The 11,893-nt window shown below is 38.0% G+C and overlaps 1 protein-coding gene across 1 annotated transcript; it reads right to left on the reverse strand.

Annotated features, from left to right (window-relative positions):
- Positions 1-2,255: 2,255 nt before the first annotated feature.
- Positions 2,256-11,606, reverse strand: LOC5570624 (kanadaptin). The gene is made up of 2 exons (XM_001659177.2): positions 10,344-11,606; positions 2,256-3,340 (listed from the first exon to the last, which is right to left on the reverse strand). The coding sequence occupies exons 1-2, from the start codon at positions 11,434-11,436 to the stop codon at positions 2,334-2,336; spliced, it is 2,100 nt and encodes a 699-aa protein (XP_001659227.2). The 5' UTR covers positions 11,437-11,606; the 3' UTR covers positions 2,256-2,333.
- Between the last annotated feature and the right edge of the window lie 287 nt (positions 11,607-11,893).

Genomic DNA, 11,893 nt, shown 5'->3' on the forward strand with positions numbered 1-11,893 from the left:
AGGGTTGGGAAAAATCTTCAAATTCACTGTACAGTGGACCGATGCACGAGTTCACTATATGACGTTTAAGCGGTGCCGTGTTATTTATGTGACCATGGAAACAAGTGAATTCAGCACCGCTCAAACGTCAAATTAGTGAACTCGTGCATTGATTCGTAGCCTAGCAAAGCAAATCACTGTCAGCGAAGCCAGTGAAATTCACGCTCATCGCTGCTGTAGGTAAAAGCAAAATTGCAAAACACCCGTTGCTAAGGGCTACCCAAAATTACTGTAGACAAATGTTCTATTTCCCGCTGCATTTACAGCCTATGATGACACTACAGATTTAGAAAATTCACGCAGTAAAAATAGGTTACTTGATGAGATTCACATTTTTTTTAGCTACTGTAGTGAGAGAGCCACGTGATTTTCTCGAAATTCAAGCCTACTACTGTTACCATTCCCAGCACTGCTTATGATACTGAACTCGAGAAATGTTGTTTGAAATGCACTGATTAGATACGAAATTCGATCTTGGCTAAAGCATGGAGGTTTCTAGATTTTCCCGAGATGTCAGGGAGGAAAGTGCGGTTGTCATCTTAATAACTGTCTCACTATATTCAATCAATTCATTTTTTATTGTACGTACCGTGAAGGCCCCATACTCTGCGCAGTTAAGGCTTTTCAAATTTCAAACAGCTGTAGTTAATTGAAAACAAAACACAATAGTCTGAAATTTTGGGAGCAAATACTTATTGATCGTATGTATAAGGAAAAAATATAAAAGCTTCACTAAGTAATGATTTTTATTGCAATTTTTTATTTTTTCTTAAGGGTGTCCGTGTTCCTAACTCTACGCACTCATTTTTGCAATGCTCCTTATTCTGCGCATTTAGGTTCCTAACTCTGCGCACTCGATAAATTCTTTAAAACAGTTAATGTATTTTACTAAAAGCATTACTAACAGTTGAACTCTTCATTTTCTTACTTTATCCGGCATTACGTCCCTAGTGGAGCGTGGAATGTCTCTAACATAGAAGTTTACTGAATGAAGGGAATTTTATCCATAATTCAATCCATGATAATTACTGTTAATGAATGCCATTAAGTGCAACTCTCAAAATAATCGAAATCATTATCACCCTTATTCTTGTTTAAGGCGGATCCAACTTTCGATCGAATCCATGGCCCATTTGATTTTGCTAGGGTGAACGAGAATGCGAATCGCTTTTCGATCAAAAGCGCATTCGAACGTAAACAATAATGGGGGTGTATATGATTTCCAAAACATGTAATTAACTTAGTTTTCTAAAATCTAAACCAGCATACAAAAAGGGTACAAACTACGTCTTTTTTGCGTTCACCCTTGGTTAACGTTAGCTTGGACTGTTTGTTTATGTATTTTCACTAGAAAATATAAAAACCAAATTTTCTTTGGTTCGGTTCGGGTCCGATTAATGAACGATTCCTATTGCAGATCAATAGCAGTACTTTATGGGCGTTTCTATATAGCAAATACGATTAAACCTCGATGTTCCATTACTCGATATTGACTCATGGAACTATACAAAAAATCTAAATAATTTTATTGCATGGTTAGGGAGCATTCAAAAATTACGTCCATCATTGAGGGGAGGAAGAGTCTATGAAAATGTGACAATGCATGCATTAGGTACTGTAAAAAATCGCGACAGGGATTGAGGGGACGGAGTGTAGAAATCCTTAAAATATGATGGACGTCATTTTTTAATCTTCCCTTACTATGATGGTCCCCTCAAACCATTTTCCAAAGCATTTCTATTCCATATCACGATGGTGTCGACAAGTCGATGGTTCCCTTCAATATCGATCTCTGGAGGGTTGATTGTTTGTTGAAAATAACGTTTTATAACTGCTGCGCATAGTAAGGAACATAGTTGAAAAATGGTTCCTTACTATGCGCACTTAAGAAGAATAAGAAAATGAAGAAAAAAAAAAGTTGCACTTTACCAGTGATGATTGCTCGATAAATAAACTAGTGCCTACGTACTAAAAATCTGAAATATATTATCTTTAATTTGCTTCAAATGACTTAAGTGATGAAGTACTCCCTTAGCATTTTTGCTAACGGACAGTCAATGTGGACGTTTTTCAATATTTTTAAAGCTATTTTATTTTTTATTAAAGTAATAAACGTAAATTTGTCAAGAAAGTTCTTCGCGTACTTTTTTATTACTATTGTAGCAATATATGAAAATAAATTTTGAACAAAAATGTAAGTATTTTACCAGATTTTGGTGGATTTTGGTAAAAGTGCGCAGAGTTAGGAGCTGCGCAGAGTTAGGGGCCCTCACGGTACCTTTCCATGGAGTACCCTAGTAGCCGAATTTTTCGTTAAGCGAGGTCCTTCCATCGCCAGTCTGGTTCTGAGGTGGAACCCACTCAATATTCTTCTCTTCGCTCTGCAACTCGTCCGTGTCGTCAAAATCAACATTGTCTCGATTCCGTTCCCGGGTACGATTTCGACTACGCTTCTTTCTGCCAACAGCAGACGACAATGATGAATCTTCTAGCTCCGTTTCACTTCTTCGCTTTTTGTTACCTTCTGACTGTGAAGACTGTTCGTCTTGGTGAGTTTGTGACTTGGCTGCAGATACCTCTATATCTTCAGGGCTCTTGATTGTTTTACAATTCTGTTCAAGTAACTCTTGATTAAAAACAGGCCCCTGAACTTTCTTTGGTATCATTTCTGACTGCACCTTTTCAGGTTCCTGTTTTTTCTCAACCCTAGATTCGTCCTTTTCTTGTTCAGCATCTTCCTCTTCTTCGACTTCGTCACCGTAGGAACTAGTAGCACCACCAACTTTTATTTCTGACTTTTTAATGCCGAACGTCTTGCATAATTTATTTCGTTTGCCGAATAGTGGCATCATCTTTTTCTTGAGTTCGTCTTTACTACTTCCAGAGCTTGAAGGCCCTTGGCTCATACCTGGAAGTTCTAAAGGTTTAGCTATTTTGATAAGCTTCTGAAGTGTAACATGATCTTTTAAAAGCTTTTCCTTCTCTAATCTCAATCGGCGAACTTCAAACTTATCATAGGGCTTGTCCTCCGATAGCTTTGTCAAGAAATCATCCACATCGTCGTCGTTCTCCGGTAACCGGGTCCCCTTTTCAATCATTTGCCGCTGCTGTATTTTCCCTTCAATCTGTTCAAGTCGCTCTAAAAGTTCAGACTCGCGTCGAATAAGATCTTCATACGTGTGAACTTCAGTTGAATTTTTGAGTTGCTTTCGTTGACGACGTCTTTCCACGTCTCCCGTCCGATCAAGGAAATCGTCGTCGTCGTCCGAATCGGACGTTTTCTTATGACGGCGCCGTGGCTCTGCAAAAGAATTACTGAGTTAGTTATACTGTAAATTAGTGTTTCTCAGAATGAGCCAAATCCAGGTTACCGTGTCAAGGGAGGTGGCCAAAGTGTAAAATTTAAAATTAGGGACGAAAAGCCTTCTAAGGAGGAGCGGGCCATTTGGCATAAAGCCATTTGGCATAAGTTCATTTGGCATAACGCCATTTGGCATAAAGGACATTTGGCATAACGGACATTGTTTTCCAAAGTCATTACCTTGTTTTCAATTTTTAATTTCAAATTAAGAAATATTGCGTCACTGATTGACACCCTAGTTCATCTTCTGTTATCCTGTTTAGTCATGATATTTATCTAGAGATTTACCCTTTTTTTAAACATAAGGTATACTTTCGAGGGTTATTGCTAGAGCGATTCGACGCGTTATTTTGTTATATAGGAATTTGCCCTTCTTTTTAACATGACTTTTTCTTTTGCGTAATATTACAACAGTTTTTTCACATAGAAAAAGGAATATCAGAATTATTATACCAAATAACCCTTACTTTTCAGATGGTTTGATATTATGCCAAATGTCCGATATGCCAAATGAACATATGGTTTGATATTATGCCAATTGATTCTTACTTTACACATGGCTTGTTATTATGCCAAATGTCCGTTATGTCAAATGACCCTTTGTTTTCACATTGTTCAAAATTATGCCAAATGAACGTTATGCCAAATGTCCTTTATGTCAAATGACCTTATGCCAAATGACCCTGAACCCTTCTAAGGGTAGTTAAAATTCTTGTAAAGCCAAAATTGAAAACCAAGTTTAAAAATTAGTAAATCAGATAACAGACTCCTTTTGGTAATCTTTACAAAGTTAGTTAAATGTGCATCATATTAAACTTAGGCACTTTTATGGGGTGATTGGAACAAGTCTTGGTATCTATCCAGCTCGACAGTCGTACACTGTTTCTATGCGCCTTGTACATTGCACCCGATCGGGTGCGCGACATCGAATTTGTCAATGCTCACTGTCAATCTGTGTTCTCTATGATGGAGTCAGCATTACCGATGGACGAAGTTATCATTGTTGGTGACTCCAATCTTGCTGGTGTTTCGTGGAAATCGTCAGCGGTTTCCTATATCCGGACCCCGAGTGCTCGTCGTTCCATGCCTGTGCGATTAATCTTTTGGATAGCTACAGTGCCGCCACATTGGCTCAAATCAATCACGTTGTCAATGAAAATAATCGCAGTCTGGATCCATGTTTCGTGAGTTTCCAAGGAAAAGCACCAATCATTTCCGAGGCTCCGTGCGTCTTAGTAAAAGATGTCGCTCATCATCTTGCTTTGATGATATCTATTAAAGGTTACCGGATATCCGAATTCAAATGGTACAACTTTGTGAAAGCCGATCATCGTAGCATTGCAGATGTCCTGTCAAGTATCGACTGGGCAACTATTCTTGACCCCCGCAATGTCGAAGTCGCTGCAACTATTTTTTCAAATGTTCTCACATATTTCATCGGCAAGCATGTACCAAAGCGCATACATCTGCAAGACGCGTATCCTCCCTGGCAAACAAAAGAGCTTCGCCAACTTAAGTCGCAGAAGAGAGCCGCTTTAAGAGCCAGTTCGCGAGAACCGCAACCTCCTTTCCAAGGGAAGTTTTTTTTTTTTTTTACTATTACGTTTATTTGAAGGCTCACACGCCGTATCCGGCATCACAGAGCCGATATTCAGCTTCTATTATGAATAGAAAAATTCAAACCCTTATTATGTTTATTATTAGTTACACCCTTCTCAATTTCTGATGATACAACGGTCGCAGTATGATCAGTGTTTGGGGAACACTGATCAGAACAAGCCTTCTTTTTGGTTTCGCTTTTCTCGTTGACCCGTCTCGATCGCCGTCGCTTATTTGTAGCCTCATTGTGTTCCGTGGATGAGTTTGACGCATTGTCATCATCGGTCCAGTCGTCGTCATTGTTGTCGTCGTTCTGTTGTTTCGCTTCTGCTGGTTCACTTGCACGAACAGGAGATGGTGATTTTTGCTGGTTGTCGTTTATCGGAGGAAAGTCATCCTGATTAAACAACTCGTCCGACGATTTGGATGCTGTCGATGTTCGCGATGATTTATTAGTTGGTGCGGGACTTGAATTCGGACACTTCTCGCCGGGATGAGTCGATTGGCCGCATCGTTGACATGATTTGGGCTGGTTGATATACGAAACCATTGTAGGCTCGTTTTCAATAGTGATGAAAGAAGGAATTTGTCGAAATAAGTTCATCCTAAGCACTCGCACTCCGTTAGATATCCCGGGAAAGTAGTGCTTCCACTTCTCGTTTCTAATGGAGATTACCTCTCCATACTTCATTATGTGGTCAGCAACGGTAACGTGGCTCATCGACGGTGGGAGGTCGTGGACACGAACCGTCACTGCGTCACAATCGATGTAGACCGGAATCCGAAATTTCGTATTACCGCAAAGCATTGCACGCTTCCAATTATGCTCTGATTGGTAGCGAACGGCAATTTCTTGCGTTTTCATTTCTATAAGCACACAGTTGCGCGTGTGATGCAACTGTATGCTTTTGAGGTCCGCAAGCTGGAGCTTTATTTCATTCTCCAAAAAATCCTTCACTTTTGCCACATCAGGGCGAACGGGGAGGACACTAAAGTCAACCACTAGAGTATTTTTCCGCGTACCGGACATTTTCTACGAAATGCGAACGAAAGCGAGAGAGGCGAAGAAGTAAGTCCGACGCGAGCAGAGATCGGGTTGCAACTGCAAGGGAAGTTGTATTGATGTTCTCCGATCTGGCTGAAATTTTCAGGGATCGTTCCTCTATATAAAAGAAGATGTTTTGCAAAATTTTAGATTTTTATATTAGGGGAAAGTGGGTCAAAATGACCCTCAATGATTTCATGTCACTAAACATGCAAAATCACAAAAACTTATATAGCTTTAGTAAAAGTGCACGGATTATGTTGAAATTTGGCATGATTACTCTACGCTATATAAACTTTAAGATCAGCATGGTATATGAATTTTAAAAGTACTTCAAATCGAGAAAAACAAGTTTTTCATAAAAAAATTAGTGATTTTCAAATCGATTTTTTTCTTACCAACCGAACTAGGTCAAAAAACTAAATATGACGTTTTGTAGGGCAACTCATGGGCTTTCATTTGAGGTATAATCCAGATATGCCGTTTCAAAAATTTTCGAAAAAATTTTTTTTTTCGGGTAGTGTTTGAACCTGAGCCATTTTGCGAGTACCGCAACCGCCTTGTCTAGAGAGGTTGTATTGATGTTCTCCGATAGAGCTGAAATTTAGAGGAGTTGTTTTCCTATATGAAAAAAGATATTTCGCAAAATTTCAGATTTTTGTATTAGGGGGAAGTGGTACAAAATAACCTCTAAAGATTTAATAAATAAAAAATATACAAAATCAATTAAACTGCTATAGCTATAGTAAAAATGCACGAGTTTGTATGAAATTTGGCATGTTTACTTTACGTTACATAAAATTCAAAATGAACATGGTATTTGGATTAAAAAAAATGTTTCAAATCGGGAGGCATCGAGTTACAGAACACAAAACCAGTGCAACATCGAGTTAGCCATGAAAACCATCTCTCAGTATGGTTCTCTAACTCGATATCGAGATACGGAATATTGAGATAGGGAGAGTTAACTGTATTTGGATAAAAAAATGTTTCAAATCGAGAAAAACCTGTTTTTTATGTAATTAGTTTTTTTTTCAAATCGACTAATTTGTTGTCAACCGAACTAGGTGAAAAAATTAGATATGAAGTTTTGTAGGGCAACTTAGTTCGCGGTGTACCGTAGTGAATCAAAATTTGGACGGTACCAATATTCGGACACTCTGGTAATATTAACCAATAAAATGCTAAATTGAAGGTTAATAAGTTTATTTCAATTCTTTTTTTTTGTTTTAAACATAATTGATCGCTTTACACGCATTTATAATTCAGTTATCTTTGATAAATAATTAACAAACAAAAAAAAGTTACTCCAGACGAACTTTTTTTCTCAGTGGTGAACTTATATTTGTGATAGTGCCGACGAATACACCCACAACATTTATACAACTATATTGAATTATAAATATGCTCTTTTTATAGTTGTTTCGACGTATTAGCCTTTCTGAGGTCTCTTGAGAGAACATATAAATGTCCCCGATAAGATCAGCTCAAAGCTATAAATTGATTGGTTAGAGATACATCATATTTTTATTACTTATAATAAGTCTCTTACTAGGTAAACAAATTCAATTTTTTGAATTTATTATAGGGTAATTCAGGGCGCAATCTGTTATTATTTAGTTTTAATAAGGATAAGGATATGTTACATGAAAAATTTGCTATTTTGTTCCTTATCCGAAATAAGGATACACGTGTTTTTGCAATTTTTTAATAAGGGTGACCATTTCCGAAATAGGGTGACCAGAAAAATCGCGATTTTGCATTTTTCTTATTTAAAAAAAAACATAACTTTTGAACCACTCAACCGATTGCTCATACCGTCCGGATTTTTATTCACCACGGTACACAAATGAAAGCCCTTGAGTTGCCCTACAAAACTTCATATTTAGTTTCTTGACCTAGTTCGGTTGACCAAAAATAAGTCAATTTATAATAAAAAAACTAATTTTACAAAAAAAAACAGATTTTTCTCGATTTGAAACTTTTTTTTATCCAAATACAGTTAACTCTCCCTAACTCGATATTTCGTATCTCGATATCGAGTTAGAGAACCATACTGAGAGATGGTTTTCATGGCTAACTCGATGGTCCCTTGAATCGCAGTTGTACTGATTTTGTGTTCTGTAACTCGATACCTCCCTAACTCGATGGTCCTTTGAATATCGAGTTATGGAGAGTTGACTGTACCATGTTCATTTTGAATTTCATGTAACGTAAAGTAAACATGCCAAATTTCATACAAATTCGTGCATTTTTACTATAGCTGTAGCAGTTTTATTGATTTTGTACATTTTTTATTTATTAAATCTTTAGAGGTTATTTTGTACCACTTCCCCCTAATACAAAAATCTGAAATTTTGCGAAATATCTTTTTTCATATAGGAAAACAACTCCTCTAAATTTCAGCTCTATCGGAGAACATCAATACAACCTCTCTAGACAAGGCGGTTGCGGTACTCGCAAAATGGCTCAAGTTCAAACACCACCCCGCAAAAAAAAATTTTTTCGAAAATTTTTGAAACGGCATATCTGGATTATACCTCAAATGAAAGCCCATGAGTTGCCCTACAAAACGTCATATTTAGTTTTTTGACCTAGTTCGGTTGTTAAGAAAAAAATCGATTTGAAAATTACTATTTCTTTAATGAAAAACTTGTTTTTCTCGATTTGAAGTTCTTTCAAAATTCATATACCATGCTGATCTTAAAGTTTATATAACGTAGAGTAATCATGCCAAATTTCAACATAATCCGTGCAGTTTTACTATAGTTATATCAGTTTTAGTGATTTTGCATGTTTAGTGACATGAAATCATTGGGGGTCATTTTGTCCCACTTCCCCCTAATATAAAAATCTAAAATTTTGCAAAACATCTTCTTTTATATAGTAAAACAATCCCTGAAAATTTCAGCCTGATCGGAGAACATCGATAAAAGAAGGGGTTGCGGCTCTCGCGAACTGGCTCTTAAGGAAACTAACAAAGCATCGAACGCTTCCTCTAAGAGACAATTATGTGAGGATCAATAAAGAGTATGAAAGATTAAGTTGCTTATGTTACTCTCAGCACCAGCGAGATATAGAGCTTAAACTTAAAAATAAGCTTAAAATCCTTCTGGAAATTTGTGAATGAACAGCGTAAAGAATCTGTCTTCTATGGAGCTGAACAGAGAAACCCATCTACCACGCAAGAAATCTGTCAGCTGTTCGCTGAAAAATTTGTCAACGTATTCGACAATGAGGGCTTTACCGAGGACCAGTTTTGTTCCTTTGAATGGCTAATCGTTGAGTGCTATAACATGGTCTGTTTATTATGTATTATGCATCTTTAAAAAATAAGCCGCTAGAATCAAATATTTCAAGCAAAGCTAATACAATTTCCTTTCCAATAATGTACTCTTCACCACTAACTCTTCTCTATACTGTTTTGAATAAAAATCATTCGATTGAATGATGTTGCTTATACTGCCCCGTAGGGTGGCTCCTAATGCCCCATATGGTTGGTGACCACGTAGAAAAACATGGTTTTCCAAAAAGTTCCTGACATAATTTGCAAGTTGATGTTAACATTAATTATCGATGTAACATGGAAGATAGCATTTTATAGTACAACTCACTTGCATTTGCTGTTTTTCTATGCATTTCATGACGTTTTCCTTAGGCGGCCCATATTGCCCCGATCACCCCTATTATGATCTTTCTCATGCATAAAATTGATGCTCAGAAGTTTGCGACAATCCACCTTATGATTCAGTGAGATTGTTTTGTCCTTAAGTTTTTTGTCGAATGTTGTTGAGAGCTTTTTCTATCTGTATTAACCTTTCAGTTGTTTCTACTTGTGTTACACAAAATTCGCACGACATTTTTGTAACACAAGTAGTCGTACTTTGTACAACATCCTTGGTTTTTCATGTTCAATATGAAATACCTAGCAATCTAGATAAAATGTAGAAAAACCATACTAGCAACATTCATGTTTCTCTTTGATTATCTCATCCTGATTGCTTTCAGGAACAAGGCCGGGGAATAAACCTTAATCCAATCTTGAACAAGAATACCAAAATCATGAATATCGCTATTCCCGGCCACGCCCATCTTTACCGTAATCAAATTAAGGTGGAAACAAATAATGTAAAGAATCATCAAAATTAAATAACTTAAAATTAAAGAATCTGATGTAGTAGTAATTTGCCTTGGAATGTTCAAACATCATGTTGGTAGATCAGCAAAAAAGCCAGATATGAGAAGGGCCTTCGCAAGCCGGACGTTGGGCAGGCCTGCCCAAAATGAATAATTTCTTACCGTGAGTTGCTTGCCGGAGCAATCCATACCGATCGAGTATGCGACAGGCCTCGAGTGCACATTGCACGACAGTTTCCTTCTTTTTGCCCTTATGAGTTACCTCCGCCACAATCGGTCTCCCAAAATCGTCGTCCACGGGAAGTTCAACCTTGCAGACGTAGTTGCCCACCGACAATTCTTCCAACTTGTAGTCCAAATCGTGGCCTTCCCTCTCGAAGTATCCGCGTAAAGTTTTTTTGGGATCATCCAAGAACAGTTCTTCATTGTTGGTCACAGCAAAGGGATTGTGAGCGAGATCAGTCTCCTCGTCAGCATCTTCAGCCATTCCCCAATTGATTCCCTCCGATTCTTTCAACTTTTCTATGCGCTCCTTCTCTTGCCGTTCAATCTCAGCCATTTCCTCTCGAAGTTTTTCCTGTTTTTGGCGCATCTCTTTCATCTCCGTGATGGTCATTGCGGACGGTTCATCTTCATCTTCTGATGGGCCTTGCAGGATATAAACACGCGAGCTCGATCCAAGCTTAATCATATATCCTACCTTGACGCGAACATATGTCTTCGGCTTTAAACGTTGCTTATTAAGAAAAGTTCCATGGGTGCTATTGAGATCATAAAGATACCATCCCGGCTCAATGGTAACATGAAGCGATTTGCTTTCTTCCTCTTCATCGGAATCGACATCAGCTGCTTCCTGTTCAGCTCCTCTGTACTGTAGAATCGCATGATACCTGGATATAGTTGGATGGGCCATATTTATATCGCAATTCGGAAGACGACCAAACAACCAAAACGCTTTGTTCTGGAGCTGTTTAACATTTTCTATAATCACACCATTCTTGAGAACCTCAAAACTGTACTGTAAAGATGCATCGCACTTTTGCGACCAAGCAGGTTCCTTGTACGGAATGGGAGGAATCTCGTTCGAATCACTTGCGAGCAGCTGTTCTCTCTGTTGGGTTGGTGGTTCTTCCGCTGCCGTCGGTTCAGGAACATCTGCCGTCGATGCAGAGGCCGGAAGTTCTGCTCTGCGACTTTTACTGAGTAGCTTCAAATCGATCGACGGCTTTTTGAACGTGGATTCTTCGTCTGTCATCTTGAAGATGCGGCAAGGTTCAATTAATTACACTTTTTAACACACTATATTACAAAATAATCCATTAGATTATGAGTACATGAATTAATTTTCTACGCCGCGGCGAAATACTCGTTGTTTTGATTTTGAGCTGACTGAAAACGTTTCGTAGTCTCCACTGTTCAAAAATCTGTCATCAGTGTTGGTGTGGAGAGTTGGCAGAGACGTGCTGTCAAACTCATAAAACCTCATAAACTACTCACACTGTAAGACCAAAGTACCCTTTAAAGGGTAAAAAAGTACCCTCTTTGAGAGAAACTAGTTTAACTCATAAAAAGAGTAAAGGGCCTTTACTCTTTAAAGAGTAAACGGCTTGTACGTCAAATCAACGGGTATATTTTACTCTTTTTCCAGATTGCATAATTTTGTCAAATGGGTGAAAAATACCCTTTTTGTGCTGTTTTCTGGCGAGAATAAA

The sequence above is a fragment of the Aedes aegypti genome, chromosome 1 (assembly GCF_002204515.2).
Source record: "Aedes aegypti strain LVP_AGWG chromosome 1, AaegL5.0 Primary Assembly, whole genome shotgun sequence".
NCBI lineage: Eukaryota > Metazoa > Arthropoda > Insecta > Diptera > Culicidae > Aedes > Aedes aegypti.